Source organism: Pan troglodytes, chromosome 18 (assembly GCF_028858775.2).
Source record: "Pan troglodytes isolate AG18354 chromosome 18, NHGRI_mPanTro3-v2.0_pri, whole genome shotgun sequence".
Lineage (NCBI taxonomy): Eukaryota > Metazoa > Chordata > Mammalia > Primates > Hominidae > Pan > Pan troglodytes.
Window position 1 is genome coordinate 45409981 of NC_072416.2, and position 19953 is coordinate 45429933.

At 36.9% G+C, this 19953-nt stretch overlaps 1 protein-coding gene across 2 annotated transcripts in view; it reads right to left on the bottom strand.

The window, feature by feature from the left end:
• The window catches only part of ITFG1 (integrin alpha FG-GAP repeat containing 1), a 255382-nt gene that overhangs the window by 228061 nt on the left and 7368 nt on the right, over positions 1 to 19953 (bottom strand). For both annotated transcript variants that reach the window (XM_520622.6, XM_054669342.2), the window contains exons 4-5: positions 18795 to 18852; positions 17458 to 17532 (exon numbers count right to left, since the gene is read on the bottom strand). In XM_520622.6, the coding sequence (XP_520622.2) occupies positions 17458 to 17532; positions 18795 to 18852 (133 nt within the window). The remainder of the gene's footprint in view (positions 1 to 17457; positions 17533 to 18794; positions 18853 to 19953) is intronic.

The following is a 19953-nucleotide window of genomic DNA, read 5'->3' on the forward strand; positions in this document are numbered from 1 at the left end:
ATAAGAACTAAAGTGTTAATAGGTTTATAGTTGAAAGTAATATTCATTAATCCTTCTACCGTTGAAGTTGCTCTTTGGAACTGGCTAGCCATATTCAGAAAATGGAAAGTAGACCCCTTCCTTACACCACATACAAAAATTAACTCAAGATGGATTAAAGACTTAAAATATAAAACCTAAACTATAAAAATCCTAGAAGAAAATCTAGGCAATACCACCCAGGACACAGGCATAGGCAAATATTTCATGATGAAAATGCCAACAGCATTACAAGAAAAGTAAAAATTGACAAAAGGGATCTAATTAAACTAAAGAGTTTCTGCACAGCGAAAGAAACTATCATCAGGGTGAACTGACAGCCTACAGAATGGGATAAAATGTTTGCAATCTATCCATCTGACAAAGTTCTAATATCCAGAGTCTATAGAACTTAAACAAATTTACAAGAAAAAAAAACCATTCAAAAGTGGGCAAAGAATGTGAACAGATACTTCTCAAAAGAAGACATTCCTGTGGCCAAAAAACACGAAAAAAAGCTCAACATCACTGATCATTAGAGAAATGCAAATCAAAACCACAATGAGATACCATCTCATGCCTGTCAGAACGGTGATTAATAAAAAGTCAAAAAACAACAGATTCTGGCAAGGTTGTGGAGAAAAAGGAACACTTTTACACTGTTGGTGGGAGTGTAAGTTAGTTCAATCATTGTAGAAGACAGTGTGGTGATTCCTCAAAGACCGAGAGGCAGAAATACCATTTGATCTACCAATCCCATTACTGGGTATACACACAAAGGAATATAAATCATTCTATTATACAGATCCATGCACATATATGTTCCTTGTAGCACTATGCACGATAGCAACGACACGGAATCAACCTAAACCCTTGTCAATGATAGACAGGATAAAGAAAATGTGGTACATGTATACACCATGGAATATGATGCAGCCATAAAAAGAATGAGATCATGTCCTTTGCAGGGACATGAATGTAGTTGGAAGCTATTATCCTCAGCAAACTGACACAGGAACAGAAAACCAAACACTACATGTTCTCACTTATAAGTCGGAGCTGAATGATGAGAACACATGGACACATAGGGTGCGGGGAACAGGACAAACTGGGGCCTTTGAGAGGCAGGGGCTTGGAGGGAGAGCATCAGGGAAGAATAGGTAAGGGATGCCGAGCTTAATACCTAGGTGATGAGATGATCCATGCAACAAACCACTATGGTACACATTTACCTGTGTAACAAACATGCACATCCTGCACATGTATCCCTGAACTTAAAAGCTAAAGAAAAAAAGTTGCTCTTTGTACAAATTATAGTTTTTCAGCAATAAAAAGCAGATACCATATTTTTCAAGCAACTGAACTCACATAAAGTATAATATTTTCATATATGTGCCCAACTCCATTTGAAGGCTAAGGTCACAAATAAAAACTGCTCTGATTACAAAAAAAGAGAAACAGAGGAAAAAGTGGGTCATTCTAAGCCACACTGAGTGTATTCATTGACATTTCTTGACCTCTGTAGAAAATTCCAATTACTAGCTTTTCCCACACAAGAAACAAAATTATATCAAAGTTTTCTAATTTGTGGGCATCATCACCCTTAATCTCAAAGGATGAATTTGTCAAAGAATGAATTTAAATGTAATTAATGTCAGCTGTAGCTTTTGGTTGCCTGTGGTAACTGTTCTTCATATGACTGCTAATCCACCCACTTTTGAATGATCAGCTTATATTGAATTATCATTATTTAAGATATCCAGGTAAAAGCAGTTACTAGGAGATGGTTCTGGCATGAAGAAGAATCTACTTCTCCAGGCTGCCTAGTTCTTTAGTCCTGTGGTCTTCAAACATCTTTGCCCAGATATGCTTCGAAAGAATTTTGAATGCTGAAAAACTATATACCAGCTAACACATTAAATAGTTTCTAAGAAAACAATCTAAACGTTTTCATCAGCACAAATAGCTGCAAAATAGGTAATATTTGAATCTATTATAATTATTAAAATTTTAAAATAAAATGATTACTTTAAAAATGCATCCAGTGGAATATAAATATAATTGAATTGTCATCCATCCCCCATCATCCACAAAAGAATTCCAAAACAAAACAAAAAAAACACATAAAGGTCTACTTGAATATTCAGAAATTGTACATCTTTCCTTTTTATCCTTGAACTTGTACTTCCATTCCATTTTTCTCAGAAAACTTTATCATGATGTAAAATGATTTTATATGTGGAGTCTTTTTAGTGATGGTTCTGGGATAATTCTCCAAAGAAAAAATACATCTATGAACTATCATATAAAATAAAGTTTGTATACATATGTAACAAACCTGCACATTGTGCACATGTACCCTAAAACTTAAAGTATAATAATAATAAAATTAAAAAAAAATCAGCTAAAAAAAATAAAGTTTGCATTTAATTGGTTTTGCTCATGGATCTCAGCGTTTAAAAAAACTCCCTTTGAAGTTGAATCATTTAAACTGTCAGCACACAATTGATGAAAATACATTTTATTAGTTTGATAATTAAGCCAAAGGTAAAATTTTATTGGAAACGCATTTTTAAGAGTGAACAAAGCTTTAAAATATATTAGTTTATTTATCCTTAAAATAATATGCGTTCTTCCTAGAATGAGACAGTATCCAGGCATACAGTCTACTCTTACTTTTCATTTTCATAGATGTAAATGCTAAGAAATCTTGCTCATGTGAAAAGGCAGATTAGAATGAAAAAAGGTTTATTACAGCAAGGATTCTCAGTTTTTTGAACCCCTCTGTAGTCAAATACAAAAAATCACAGTTACTTATCAACAAAAATAACTTTCAGTGCTCTATCCATTAGGTCTTCTTCCTTTAAGCTGTTCAAAGTAAGCAGCTGGAAAGCCCTTGAGTTGTAAAAGGATGCATAATCAATTCATTAGACCCATTTGCTTCTCAATTTTTGAGAAGTAAACCAAAGGCATTACAAACGTTTATCAAATAACTATAAGCACCACTAAAAAAATAACTATTAGCTATACCAATTACTCTTCATTTAGAGGCACCTCATTTAATCAAGTAAAAGTAGGCTAATAAAGGGTTTGAGAAATCTTTTTATTGTATCTTTGCCAATAATATACAGTTTAATAAAATATTTCTACATTTTTGTATGCCTTAATATATTTTGATCAAAATATTCCTGGAAATGTAATATTAAGAAACTATTCTTAGTTTTTTAGGTGTGATGAACATGTTGTGATTATGTATTTTTGAAAACAAATCTTTAGGTGGGTACAGTGGCTGGCACCTGTAATTCCAGCTACTCAGGAGGCTGAGGTGGGAGGATTACTTGAGCCTAGGGGTTCAAGACCAGCCAGAGCAATACAGTGAGATCCTATCTCCAACAACAATTTTAAAAAATTAGTCAGGCATGGTGGCATGCATCCATAGTCCCGGCTACTCAGGAGGCTGAGGCAGGAGGACTGCTTGCGGCCAGGAGCTCAAAGCTGCAGTGAGCTATGATTGTACCACTGCACTTCGGCCTGGGTGACAGAGTGAGACTCTATCTCCTGAAAAAAAAAAAAAAAGCCTTATCTCTTAAGGATATATGTTGAAATATTTATAGATTCAAAATGTCCAAGGTGTAAAAAAAGGAAAATGGAAGAAAAGTTGTGGATGAAAAAATAACTGGGTACGAGCTGGTAACTGCTGAAGCTGGGTGACAGGTACATTCTATTAGAAGCATATTCACTGTCTCATTCAGCTACCTTTCTATATGTTTGAAATGTTCCATAATAAAATGTAAGGAGTTGGGGGTGGAGCCAAGATGGCCCAATAGGAACAGCTCCAGCCTACAGCTCCCACTGTGAGTGACGTAGAAGACAGGTGATTTCTGCATTTCCAACTGAGGTACCGGGTACATCTCACTGGGGAGTGCCGGACAGTGGGTGCAGCGCACCGTGTGTGAGCCAAAGCAGGGTGAGGCATTGCCTCACCCGGGAAGCGCAAGGGGTCAGGGAATTCCCTTTCTTAGTCAAAGAAAGGAGTGACAGATGGCACCTGGAAAAACGGGTCACTCCCACCCTAATACTGTGCTTTTCCAATGGGCTTAACAAACCGCACACCAGGAGATTACATCCTGCACCTGGCTCGGAGGGTCCTATGCCCACGAAGCCTCACTCACTGCTAGCACAGCAGTCTGAGATCAAACGGTAAGGCCACAGCGAGGCTGGGGTAGGGGCGCCCGCCATTGCTCAGGCTTGAGTAGGTAAACAAAGCGGCCTGGAAGCTCAAACTGGGTGGAGGCCACCACAGCTCAAGGAGGCCTGCCTGCCTGCCTCTGTAGGCTCCACCGCTGGCGGCAGGGCACAGACTAACAAAAGACAGCAATAACCTCTGCAGACTTAAATATCTCTGTCTGACAGCTTTGAAGAGAGTAGTGGTTCTCCAGGCATGCAGCTTGAGATCTGAGAACAGGCAGACTGCCTCCTCAAGTGGGTCCCTGACTCCTGAGTAGCCTAACTGGGAGGCACCCCCCAGTAGGGGCGGACTGACACCTCACACGGCTGGGTACTCCTCTGAGACAAAACTTCAGAGGAATGATCAGGCAGCAGCATTTGCGGCTCACCAATATTCGCTGTTCTGCAGCCATTGCTGCTGATACCCAGGCAAACAGGGTCTGGGGTGGACGTCTAGTAAACTCCAACAGACCTGAAGTGAGGGTCCTGACTGTTAGAAGGGAAACTAACAAACAGAAAGGACATCCACACAAAAAACCCATCTGTACGTCACCATCATCAAAGACCAAAGGTAGAAAAACCACAAAGATGTGGGAAAAACAGAACAGAAAAACTAGAAACTCTAAAAATCAAAGCACCTCTCCTCCTCCAAAGGAATGCAGCTCCTCATCAGCAACGGAACAAAGCTGGATGGAGAATGACTTTGACGAGTTGAGAGAGGAAGGCTTCAGAAGATCAAACTACTCCAAGCTAAAGGAGGAAGTTTGAACCAATGGCAAAGAAGCTCAAAACTTTGAAAAAAAATTAGACGAATGGATAACTAGAATAACCAATGCAGAGAAGCCCTTAAAGGACCTGACGGAGCTGAAAACCACGGCACGAGAACTACATGACGAATGCACAAGCCTCAGTAACCGATGCGATGAACTGGAAGAAAGGGTATGAGCGACGGAAGACGAAATGAATGAAATGAAGCGTGAATAGAAGTTTAGAGAAAAAAGAATAAAAAGAAACGAGCAAAGCCTCCAAGAAATATGGGACTATGTGAAAAGATCAAATCTATGTCTAACTGGTGTTCTTGAAAGTAATGGGGAGAATGGAACCAAGTTGGAAAACACCCTGCAGGATATTATCCAGGAGAACTTCCCCAATCTAGCAAGGCAGGCCAACACTGAAATTCAGGAAATACAGAGAACACCACAAAGATACTCCTCGAGAAGAGCAACTCCAAGACACATAATTGTCAGATTCACCAAAGTTGAAATGAAAGAAAAAATGTTAAGGGCAGCCAGAGAGAAAGGTCGGGTTACCCTCAAAGGGAAGGCCATCAGACTAACAGCTGATCTCTCGGCAGAAACTCTACAAGCCAGAAAAGAGTGGGGGCCAATATTCAACATTCTTAAAGAAAAGAATTTTCAACCCAGAATTTCAAATCCAGCCAAACTAAGCTTCATAAGTGAAGGAGAAATAAAATACTTTATAGACAAGCAAATGCTGAGAGATTTTGTCACCACCAGGCCTGCCCTAAAAGACCTCCTGAAGGAAGCGCTAAACATGGAAAGGAACAACCGGTATCAGCCACTGCAAAAACAAGCCAAATTGTAAAGACCATGAAGGCTAGGAAGAAACTGCATCAACTAATGAGCAAAATAACCAGCTAACATCATAATGACAGGATCAAATTCACACATAACAATACTAACCTTAAATGTAAATGGGCTCAATGCTCCAATTAAAAGGCACAGACTGGCAAATTGGATAAAGATTCAAGACCCATCAGTGTGCTGTATTCAGGAAACTCATCTTACGTGCAGAGACACACATAGGCTCAAAATAAAGGGATGGAGGAAGATCTACCAAGAAAATGGAAAACAAAAAAAGGCAAGGGTTGCAATCCCAGTCTCTGATAAAACAGACTTTAAACCAACAAAGATCAAAAGAGACAAAGAAGGCCATTACATAATGGTAAAGGGATGAATTCAACAAGAAGAGCTAACTATCCTAAATATATATGCACCCAATACAGGAGCACCCAGATTCATAAAGCAAGTCCTTAGAGACCTACAAAGAGACTTAGACTCCCACACAATAATAATGGGAGACTTTAACACCCCACTGTCAACATTAGACAGATCAACGAAACAGAAAGTAAACAAGGATATCCAGGAACTGAACTCAGCTCTGCACCAAGCGGACCTAATAGACATCTACAGAACTCTCCACCCCAAATCAAGAGAATATACATTCTTTTCAGGACCACACCACACGTATTCCAAAATTGACCACATACGTGGAAGTAAAGCACTCCTCAGCAAATGTAAAAGAACAGACATTATAACAAACTGTCTCTCAGACCACATTGCAATCAAACTAGAACTCAGGATTAAGAAACTCACTCAAAACCACTCAACTACATAGAAACTGAACAACCTGCTCCTGAATGACTACTGGGTACATAACGAAATGAAAGGAGAAATAAAGATGTTCTTTGAAACCAACAAGAACAAAGACACAACATACCAGAATCTCTGGGACACATTCAAAGCAGTGTGTAGAGGGAAATTTATAGCACTAAATGCCCACAAGAGAAAGCAGGAAAGATCCAAAATTGACACCCTAACATCACAATTAAAAGAACTAGAGAAGCAAGAGCAAACACATTCAAAAGCTAGCAGACGGCAAGAAATAACTAAGATCAGAGCAGAACTGAAGGAAACAGAGACACAAAAAACCCTTCAAAAAATCAATGAATCCAGGAGCTGGTTTTTCGAAAAGATCAACAAAACTGATAGACCGCTAGCAAGACTAATAAAGAAGAAAAGAGAGAAGAATCAAATAGATGCAATAAAAAATGACAAAGGGGATATCACCACCGATCCCACAGAAATACAAACTACCATCAGAGAATACTATAAACACCTCTACGCAAATAAACTAGAAAATCTAGAAGAAATAGATAAATTCCTCGACACATATACTCTCCCAAGACTAAACCAGGAAGAAGTTGAATCTCTGAATAGACCAATAACAGGCTCTGAAATTGAGGCAATAATTAACAGCTTACTAACCAAAAAAAGTCCAGGACCAGATGGATTCACAGACAAATTCTACCTGAGGTACAAGGAGGAGCTGGTACCATTCCTTCTGAAACTATTCCAATCAATAGAAAAAGAGGGAATCCTCCCTAACTCATTTTATGAGGCCAGCATCAACCTGATACCAAAGCCTGGCAGAGACACAACCAAAAAAGAGAATTTTAGACCAATATCCTTGATGAACATTGATGCACAAATCCTCAATAAAATACTGGCAAACCGAGTCCAACAACACATCAAAAAGCTTATCCACCATGATCAAGTGGGCTTCATCCCTGGGATGCAAGGCTGGTTCAACATACGAAAATCAATGCACGTAATCCAGCATGTAGACAGAACCAAAGACAAAAACCACATGGTTATCTCAATAGATGTAGAAAAGGCCTTGGACAAAATTCAACAACCCTTCATGCTAAAAACTCTCAATAAATTAGGTATTGATGGGACATATCTCAAAATAATAAGAGCTATCTATGACAAACCCACAGCCAATATCATACTGAATGGACAAAAACTGGAAGCATTCCCTTTGAAAACTGGCACAAGACAGGGATGCCCTCTCACCACTCCTATTCAACATAGTGTTGGAAGTTCTGGCCAGGGCAATTAGGCAGGAGAAGGAAATAAAGGGCATTCAATTAGGAAAACAGGAAGTCAAATTGTCCCTGTTTGCAGATGACATGATTGTATATCAGAAAACCCCATCGTCTCAGCACAAAATCTCCTTAAGCTGATAAGCAACTTCAGCAAAGTCTCAGGATACAAAATCAATGTGCAAAAATCACAAGCATTCTTACATACCAAAAACAGACAAATGGAGAGCCAAATCATGAGTGAACTCCCATTCACAATGGTTTCAAAGAGAATAAAATACCTAGGAATCCAACTTACAAGGGATGTGAAGGACCTCTTCAAGGAGAACTACGAACCACTGCTCAATGAAATAAAAGAGGATACAAACAAATGGAAGAACATTCCATGCGCATGGGTAGGAACAATCAATATCGTGAAAATGGCCATACTGTCCAATGTAATTTATAGATTCAATGCCATCCCCATCAAACTACCAATGACTTTTTTCAGAGAACTGGAAAAAACTACTTTAAAGTTCATACGGAACCAAAAAAGAGCCCGCATTGCCAAGTCATACGGAACCAAAAAAGAGCCCGCATTGCCAAGTCATACAGAACCAAAAAAGAGCCCGCATTGCCAAGTCAATCCTACGCCAAAAGAACAAAGCTGGAGGCATCATGCTACCTGACTTCAAACTATACTACAAGGCTACAGTAACCAAAACAGCATGGTACTGGTACCAACACAGAGATATAGACCAATGGAACAGAACAGAGCCCTCAGAAATAATGTCGCATATCTACAACTATCTGATCTTTGACAAACCTGAGAAAAACAAGCAATGGGGAAAGGATTCCCCATTTAATAAATGGTGCTGGGAAAACTGGCTAGCCATATGTAGAAAGCTAAAACTGGATCCCTTCCTTACACCTTATACAAAAATTAATTCAAGATGGATTAAAGACTTACATGTTAGCCCTAAAACCATAAAAACCCTAGAAGAAAACCTAAGCATTACCATTCAGGACATAGGCATGGGTAAGGACTGCATATCTAAAACACCAAAAGCAATGGCAACAAAAGACAAAATTGACAAATGGGATCTAATTAAACTAAAGAGCTTCTGCACAGCAAAAGAAACCACCATCAGAGTGAACAGGCAACCTACAGAATGGGAGAAAATTTTTGCAACCTACTCATGTGACAAAGGGCTAATATCCAGAATCTACAATGAACTCAAACAAATTTACAAGAAAAAAACAAACAACCCCATCAAAAAGTGGGCAAAGGACATGAACAGACACTTCTCAAAAGAAGACATTTATGCAGCCAAAAAACACATGAAAAAATGCTCATCATCACTGGCCATCAGAGAAATGCAAATCAAAACCACAATGAGATACCATTTCACACCAGTTAGAATGGTGATCATTAAAAAGTCAGGAAACAACAGGTGCTGGAGAGGATGTGGAGAAGAGGAACACTTTTACACTGTTGGTGGGACTGTAAACTAGTTCAACCATTGTGGAAGTCAGTGTGGCGATTCCTCAGGGATCTAGAACTAGAAATAACATTTGACCCAGCCATCCCATTACTGGGTATATACCCAAAGGATTATAAATCATGCTGCTATAAAGATACATGCACACGTATGTTTATTGCGACACTATTCACAATAGCAAAGACTTGGAAACAACCCAAATGGCCAAAAATGATAGACTGGACTAAGAAAATGTGGCACATATACACCATGGAATACTATGCAGCCATAAAAAAGGATGAGTTCATGTCCTTTGTGGGGACATGGATGAAGCTGGAAACCATCATTCTCAGCAAACTATCGCAAGGACAAAAAACCAAACACCACACGTTCTCACTCATAAGTGAGAATTGAACAAAGAGAACACATGGACACAGGAAGGGGAACATCACATACCGGGGACAGCTGTGGGGTGGCGGGACGGGGGAGCAATAGCATTAGGAGATATACCTAATCTAAATGACGAGTTAATGGGTACAGCACACCAACATGGCACATGTATACATATGTAACAAACCTGCAGGTTGTGCACATGTACCCTAAAACTTAAAGTATAATAATAATAAAATAAATAAAATAAAATGTAAGGAAAAAACAAAAAGAAATTTAGAACTGCTGATCTAGTTCATTCAATTTACAGAAAATGTCTGCCATATAACCTAATTCGCAAAGCCAGTCCTTACTATAAAAGCTGTTTCCAAATGAAAGTCATTTTCTGTGAGAAAGAGTGTGACCTTGTTTTTTATTTTCAATTCAAATAAATGTGCTAATATGTGTTTCAAGGAATATTATAAAAACTGCTGAGAAATGACTCAATGTATATTGTAGGACACATTGTTAAAAGCAATCAAGAGTACAATAATGTAAATCAGATAAAACTGATTTATCTACTTTTATAAAATAGGTTATAAAAATAAGATTGTAAAGCAACATGCTATTTCTCATTAATTAACTTACAGCAATGCAATATAATGCAGCTAAAATAATTTATGTTACAAGAAATATGATAAAAGATGTAATAGTTCTTCAGTAAATTTATGTGCATAGTCAACTCTGGGGTCTGGCTTTTGGAGTACTTAGTGTATTAAAAAAAGAATAACACTATGTCTTTCTCATTTTCTTAAACATGACAAACTTTTCCTATGAATTTAATAAAAGAAAAAGGTATATACTGTAAAAAATTATTTGGCTCAGAAGCCAACATGTAAATTTATTTATTAGGCGATAGTATTATTACATTAACAGGATACAGAAAATAGTAAAAATAAAATTTCATAAGATAAAATAAGATGCTTCACTTTAAATGGAATTTTCTTGATATGATTTTATAAAATATGCTACATTATAGAAAAAGATACCAAATATACAACAAATTATGCAAAAGCTTTATCTACGAATTTGATGGTCCTAGAGAATATTCCAGTCACATCTGCAACAATCATTTTACCTTCCAAAATCACTTTGGCATGAAAGTTACCTTCTTTCCAATTAATGATCTGTCCTGGGATACAGTGCTAAGAACAGTTATAAGATCTGCTTTTTGGAATGTGGTTTTTCTTACAGATGCTCTCTTTTCTTTGATCTCCCAAGGGTCTCTCTCAACAATAATGGATTTTTTGACAATACTCATGTAATGAAATGGCAAAGTCATTAAAACAAAAACTGTCATGCTACCACAACCCCACTCCAGTGCATCCGAATTCAGAATACATCAACATGGACCATGATGTCTGCTTTTGTATGCAAGCTTCATGTTAAGAGAAATGTACATTAAAAAAAAAAAAAGAAAAGAAAAACTGGAAGTTCTATTAGTTTGAGATATCTTAGTTAATTATAAGAGATTCCTCAGGCCAGGCGCGGTGGCTCTTCCTGCAATCCCAGCACTTTGGGAGAGCGAGACTCCGTCTCGGGGGAAAAAAAAAAAAAAAATTCCCCCACGTTTGATATCTATGGGTTTTCACACCCCAGCACATCACCATTAGTAAGATTTAGGAAATGTAAGGAAGACAGCATTTTCATGTGAAGGAGAAAGTTATAGTGAAAACAGGTATACTCTCAGGCACATCAATTTTAGCTAAGAACACCTATGAAGCCTGAGATTCTAGAAGTTGACATGCTTAAAATGATCTGTATTTCCATATTCCTTTGCAAGTCTTTACTTATGATAAAGTAAACAAACACAGGCTAGTACATTGTGTTTTCAAAGATGGTCACATTATTTCCCATCTCACATGCTCTTTTGCATTCAATTTTGCCGTGCCTGTTATCAGGAGGTAGAGTCTATAATCTACTAACTCCACTTAATCTTAGCTAGTCCCATGACCTATTTTGACCAAGAGAATATAAAAGAAATGACACTTGTTTAACTTCCAGGATTGGGTCTTAAGAGACATGCAGTTTCTGCGTACGTTTCATGGAATGCTTTTGAAAAGCACCCATTATGCTACAATGAAGTCCAAGCTAGCCATGGAGAGAGAGGGGGAGGCCATATGAAGTAGCACCACCAAAGGCCCCCTGTGACTATAATAATGATAGTACAAGAACGAAGGCAAAAGCACAGCCTTTAGAACTTGGAAGATCCAGATTCAATTCCCAGATTTAGCATTTATTTACGTATTTGTGAGCCTGTGGTAGTCACTTAATCTTTGAATTAGACTCTTCAGTCACTGTTAGCCACACAAGCTATCTGTTGTAAGAAAGAAAAAAAAAGAGGTAACTGATGTTAAGTGCCAACCCCAGACTTACTTGATAAACATTTAATGAAACAACAACAAGCTTGTTTGAGATACTCTTTGTTCTCTTATTTCCCTATCCAACTCTGAGCCTCCAAAGGGACAGATAAGCTGTACAATTCCATGGTGTGCCTCCCCAGCAAGATACACAAAAGACTGGGAAAAGCATCACTAGAGAACAAAGTCACTCTGGTAAATTCCTCATGAATCACTCACTCTGGGCTTCAATGAGAACTCAAAGGTGCGGTTCTGGATAAATCTTAAGGACCTCTCAGCAATAATGTCTCAGGTACATAAGAGAAAATACGAAGATTTCTTACATAAGAGAAAATATGAAGATTTCTTTCAGTCATGTTTTATTATACTTTGTCCCAATGTTTCTACCTTCCTAGGGGGTGCAACAGTAAGACTACACCTAAGAGACAGCACTGACTACTAAGACAGGCAAATACAGTGGAAGAACAGGCAGTCTGAAAAGAAGCACGCGTCCCACAGTTGAACTCACACCTCCAGTCAGGACTACTGAGAAACTCACTCAGGAGCTGGAACTCAGAGGTTAGGCCTCCAGACTGATGAAAATCAAGTATTTGCAAGGCATTTTCAACAGTGTATACACTTTGAAAAAATGCAACTAGAATCTAATGAAAGAGGACTTAATCTATATTTTCAGAAATTATGATTCCGATTCATTTCACCCTAAATTGAAATGGTAATAGATACTAATCTTACTCAAAGCCTGCTATATACATGGATTTTTCAACTATACTAGTTTTTTTCTTTTTTTTTTTTTTTTGAGATAGCGTCTCACTCTGTTGCCCAGGCTACAGTGCAGTGGTGCAATCACGGCTCACTGCAGCCTGGACCTTCCTGGATCAACAATCTTCTCACCTTAGCCTCCCAAGCAGCTGGGACCAGAGGAGTGCACCATCATGCTCGATTAATTTTTTCTTTTTCTTTGTATGTAGAGATGGGGTCTCCCTGTGTTACCCAGGCTGGTCTTGAACTCCTGGGCTCAGGTGATCCTCTTGCCTCATCCTCCCAAAGTGTTGGGATTACTGGCATGAGTCACTGCCCCTAGCCTATACTAGTTTTAATACATACACAGGTATTAATAGTAATGAAATAAAGCAAAATGGTTTCTCCCCAAACAAGGAAACAAAGTTTTAATATATTCCAATAAAAGGAAATTGTTACTATCAATTTTTTTTGCACAGAAACTGTAACACTATACTTTTCTCAAAAGAAGATGATCTTTCTGAATTACAAATATACATCTAAAAATTATTAAGATTTAACTAAAAGGTGAGTAAATTTTGATAACATCTTAAAACCATTTACTTAGAAACAAACAATTTCACTTAAATATAATACTACCAATCAGAACATAAAATAAAGCAGTATAAGTCACCAAGAAATCTGAGGTAATTAACTTTTAAATTTTTATTTATTTATTTATTCTGAGACAGAGTTTCACTCTGCTGTCGCCCAGGCTGAAGTGCAGTGGTGTGATCTTGGCTCACTGCAACCTCTGCCTCCCAGGTTCAAGCAAAAATCTGAGGTAATTTAATTGACCCCTCCATCACATCTGGTGGGACTATAGGAAATAAAATTATAGACCCTTAAGAAATGAACATGCCACTTGAAATAACCACCATATAAGTCATGTGCTAAAAGTTTTTCACTATTTCTGCAGTTTAACTTTGAAAAGAAAAAGGTTAGGGTGAGAAACACTGGGAAAAGAAATTAATGTATCTCTAATAGCACAGCTCCTTTAGGAAAAGAGAAAAGTTAAAAAACTGATGTAACGTTTCCATGGAAATACTGATTAGAAAAAAATACCTGATCTCTCAGATTTTACTAGATTACTTTTAACAATAGTATTAAAAATATGAATGTTGTATGGGATGAGAGGGAGGGTGCTGCCAGGGGAATCTGAAGAAAATATAAATGATCTCAAAGTTATCTTTTTTTGTTATGGGTATTAACGCTGATTACAAAGTCAAAAGCTGCCTTGAGTATTATTTGGTTTTATTTTGTGTTATAAACCTCATCATAATTTTCATATTCTTACTAAACAATAGATTTAAGTGATACAATATCACACTTCATTAAAACAAATATTTATAATATTTTCTGTAATGTATCAGCAAACAAACAAAATCAACAGTAAAACTGAAGGGTGATTTAATAAATCAGTCATTGGTTATAATGTGAGAAAATATGAAAGGCTAAATGGAAAAATGGAGATTTATTTCTTCTGGATTGATAGTAGCTGACTACATTTAAATAGAGAATACAGTTTTTTTGATAATGGAGGGGCAAAATCTACCCACACAACAGTTAAAAATGATTGCTTTCAGTGCTACTTATACTATATTCAATATTTTCATGCGATCACTTGTGATGTAAACAGTGTACGGCAAAGTATATATCTGTCACATACCTACATTAATATCTCCAAGTATACAACTTGGGCCTGACCCAGAACGTATTTGAACTCAGTACGTGAGTCAGAAAATTTTAACAGACCAACATTATATTTGGTTTTGACTAAAATTACAGGTACAAGTGTTTTCACTTCAACATTAAAAACAATATTCTGAATGAGTATGCAACATCAGTTTCCAATGTCCTCTTATAGAAAATGCTCATTAACAATAACGTCACATCACTGCAGAAGCTGCTGTGACACTTAATAGCTAGGTGTTATTTCTAAGTGATATGGCACATTATTACATTATTTCAAGTCATTATAAGTGAAGTTGAAGCTCAAACTGAAGTCTCACCTTTGACCATTTAACACACTTCAATTATCTCCTGAACCTCATTAGATGCAGTGAGTGCCCTTCCTGTCCCTGTTAGATAACCCCACTGTACCAATTATAAGGAATTCTTCTGCTTATCACCACTGCTGTTTAGACTGATCATCTGTACCTTTAGTCCAGCCAAACTGGTTGTGCTCTCTCAGATTTGCATGTCTGCACTAAGCCAGGTTATAGCAAGGGCTTTCTGCTATAATTCTACAGAAGCATTTCACACTGAATTTAAAGATCATTGCATGCTTCCCAAACCAAAGCGCTGGTCAAATTCAATTAAAGATAATCTTGGGTTTGGCATATCCATAAAGCATAATATTTAAGTTGTAAAAGGTAGATTTCTTGATAAATAAGATTAGGCTGCCAATCAAGGTCACGTGAATAGCCCAAAATGTCAATGCTGATGACTTTTTCACTTATGCACCTATGTACATATCTTATCTGTTGTTTATAAAACTGACATTGCTTAAACGTATTTTTCACATTTTAGTAACATATTAATGTTTGCTGCCACAGAGGCATATTCAGCTTTCTGTTGTCTGAACCATGATATTGTTAGACTACAGTCATTCTAAACAATGCAAATTTCTGTCAGCTTATATATCTTCAAACTGGCATCAGGACAAATCTTAGATGCAAACTTATCACTTAGATATGGTTAGCTACTATTGTTTAATTTGTAACTGAGGTTCAAATGACAGATATCCTAAAATACCAGAGTATTATTACTCTAGTATATTGGACCAGAATATAACATATAAAAAATAAAGTTGGACATGTCTTCAGGCATAATGTTTTAAAATCTGAACTTGTTCATGAAGCAGAGAAAAAAATCTAATATAGAATTAAGAACAAATAAAGAAGCTATGGCACTATTCCATAATATTCTAAATAGTTTTCTCGCAGATTAAGTAAAAAATCTGTACAGGTAATAGAAGTTTTATTAAAACTTTGTGAATTATCAACAATAGCTTTTTCACTTTCAATTTCTAAAGGTCAAACTACATCAGATTAAAGATATTCCAATTATTTCCCTGACTAAAGTGAAGTTACCACAAAATAAAACAGGCCAGAAGTCACCATCACATCCTCAATCACATGTCTGCCTTTGAAGAGAGGAAAAGAAAGGACAGGGTTTTCTGAGCAGTCCCCATTTGCTGTGGAAGGAGCGGAGTGGTGGTGGGGAGTGGACTGTGTTTTCCCTGCACCCCACCTGCACTCAATTCCACTTGGATACGGCCACAAAAGCAAATCAGGATCTCCTTCCAATTTGTCTCTAAAGCAAGACTCTCTTCAAGATATTTTTCAAAGTTTGGAGAAAAAAACAGGTTTCTCATTCAGGATTCACAATAATTATTTCAAAGTTCACTATTACTAGCATCAAAGTGCCCATATTCTTTATTAAAAACCTACAGAAAAAGTAATAGGGGATCTCCCATCCAAGCACTAACCAGGTCTGACCTTGGTTAGCTTCCGAGATCAGAAGAGATGGGGCGCGTTCAGGGTGGTATGGCCGTAGACCAGAAAAAGTAATAGGAAATGTTAAAGTGTCTCTTCAGAATACCTTAAAAATTTTCACAATTTACTCCTCTGCATACCTACAAATCACATTTCAAAAGTGAATCATAAAAACAAACTATTTCTATAAAACACAAAGAGAAAAGTCACTAGAGTTCCAAGTAGCTGGGAAAGACAGATTGATAAGGGTGGTCCTTTGTGCTTTCAGAAAGACAAAAAAGTAAATAAATGTGTTCTGTACTCTTGAACTAAACTTTACCTTATCAGATACAGAAAAAAAATTAACTGGGTTGAAGGTATCTTATGAAAAGTATCTTGCTATCAGGAATTCTTGTGCTATGAGACCAGTTCTATTTAAATCCAGAGTAATTACAATGAATATCTTGGAATTCCAAGATTCCAGGCACTTTTCCCTAAGAATTGCATACTTAGATAGTAAGAGAGGCCTAGCACACATACTGGTGAAGGATAATGTATTCACTGACAAGTTTCCAGAGCTTAGAGGAGTGCTTATATTACTAGACCGTTATTGACTGCTCACTGAACAAATGACAGAAAGAAACAAATCTTACCAATTAAAGTCTAGCAGCTAACATGACTAAGGTACTAAGGTAGGGAGGATCCACTCAAGACTGCAGGTATCCTCCCTATTTACGTGAAATCTATCCATTTCAAAAACATTTAATGAAACAATATTTAAATGGGGACCTGTAAAGTTTCAATCTCTAATTTTTCAAAGAGATAAAAGGAGTAAGCTGGCCCTTGGAAAGCAGGTGCAGGCCAAATCCAAACTATTTGAGAAAGCTTATATATATTAACCAAATGCCCACTTAAAAATCTTTAAAAACAAGGATTTCCAATGAGCTATTTTTTCTCCAATGGTTAAAGTAGCAGCAATATATACGATTAATTACATGGTTATAATCATATTTACTCACCCTCCTAATAGTATCTGTGGCTGGTTGGATTCATTTGTGATACCAAAAATATCAGGAATTAGATCACCATTGAAACTGAAAAAAAATTAAAACAATAAGCAGCTATTTCTTTAAATTCTAACTTCTAATTTAGCTTTAAAAGAAACGGTAACTTTTGGGAAGTGTGGTAGACATTACAATGCTCGCCAGTATCTGGTGATAAGTAGTAAGTCAAATGTCAGCACAAGTGACATGTGTCACTTTTAGGCCAAAGTGTATAATTTCTGTTACCAGCCCCACCAGCTCTCTCCAGGCTTGCCATGGCAATGAGAAGGCATTGTGATTCAGATGGACTAGCTACAAAGACAGTGGGCTCTCTGATGGCCTGACTCTAAGCAACAGCACAGAGCAGAGCCTCTGGTTGACCCACACCGGACATATAGTAAGAGCAAGAAATAAATTCGTTTTGTGAGATTTTGGGTATGTCTGTAATCTTTGCATTATCTAGACTACCCTTGAATGATACGGATATGGCACTAATTCCTAGAAACTTACTTCAGAATCCTAAGCCAACTTGTTTACTTAGATGGGCTTAGGAGAAATAACCTAGAAAAATAATCCTAGTTGGTATAAAACTTCATACTGCCCATTGAATATTTTAACAACAATGAAAAAATACACAACTATGAAAGAAATCAAGCAGGGCACCGTTAAGAAGATTAATCCATGGATTTACAGTTCAGACTTCTAATGGCCACTGACACACTGCTGTATGGGTATGATTTTAATAACTGTAAGAAAGACAGTACTGGAAACAAGAATGTGGCCAAACTTTGCTCTAGTCCCGGGAATGATCTCGACCTCTACTAAAATACGCTGTCAGAAATTTGCAAATCCAAATTTACATCAATTATTTAAATCAATTATGCTGGTACATGAGTCTACAGTGAGAATATAAATGATAACACAAAGCAGGAGTTATATTATAAAAAGAACAAAAATTTCTCCTTAATATAGGAATCTTTCTAAATTTCTAGAGGAAACTGTATCCTAAATATCAAATATAACAGTTTTACTCAAAAACAGGTATCTTAATTCTTTCAGTAATGACAGCATAGATCCATAACGGACACATTTGAAGCGACTGAAACAAAAACACAAATCTCTTCTACTTTCCAAAATAATAAATTTCATTTTTCTTTGTCCTATCTGATGGCAAATAAATACAATATAATCAAAGGTACAGGCCTCTGAGTGAATTTAGTATTTTTATTACTAAGCAAAGTAGTTTCCTATGTGAAGATTTTATTTTATGTTTAAGTTTAAAATCGTTTCAAAGGAAGCAAGCCCATACTTACTCCATAATTAGTGGCTCATCTTGAAAAGTCCTATTGAGTATGGTCATATTGTTAGTATCTGCAAAAAAGATATATATTATGAATTAGCAGGCATTTTATATTACTTTTGATATCTACACTTAGGAAAAAATATTCTTCTACTCTTTTCTAGATTTATCTCTGATTTATTCCAACTATTATCATTAATGAGATACTATAAATCTAGTTCAAATGAACATCAAGCTTACAAAGACAAAATATTGGGAGAATACATTCTACAGTGAAGACTAGCATTACAATAACCTCCTTTTGAGGTATGCATCTAAATATTTGCTAGCTGAGTCTTTGTCTTTACACAATTTAGTGCTAGAGAGGTTGACAATTAACAAGGTTTTGGTGTAAAGAAGGCCACATATGCAAAACTTCCTGGTTCTAAAATGTACATGCTTATATACAAGCTTTGTGCATGGTACTCCCTCTGTAAATATTTATTGACTTAATGAATATAATGTATTGCGATTACTGTTTACATTCCCAAATGGTGCAGAAAACATGACTGAAATTTGGCTCCATGAACAAAGTTGCCTATTTAGGTATAACTAATTGGCTTTTCAGATAAGGCTTGATGATTTGTGACTAGGTATGGTAGACTGGCTCTCGAACCATACTTCAACTTTTTTGTGCTTTCCTGTGCTAAGGAGACTAGAAACCAAAAATAGCATTTTCCAGATATTGTTGCATCTGAGATGCTGAATAAAAGTTAAGCCTTGCCAATCAGATACACTGTGAGTCTTAAAGGCATGAATGAGGTAAAGGCTGTTTCTCTGCTATTTCTATCTGTGTCTGCTCACTGAATTTGGGAGTATCAAGAGACCAGGTGCAGCATTCATTTTGCTAGTGAGAATCACTGCAGGCACAGCATCATTCTGGCAGCAGTTGTGTAACTAGCCACTTCTGATAGGGGAAAGAGGCAGTAGCTTTTCTGATGATATTGGGATTGCTCCTGAAAGCTCAACCTAGAGTTTATTCTTTAGCCATCTCAATGATTCTGTGAGCCACTAAAACCCTTTAATAAATCTCTGTCCTCTTTAAGCTAGTAAGAATGAAGTTTGTCAGTAGAAGTGATCCCTGCCCAGTTCAGGGTTGAAAAAGAAAAATCAGGAAATAAACTTTGAAAAAA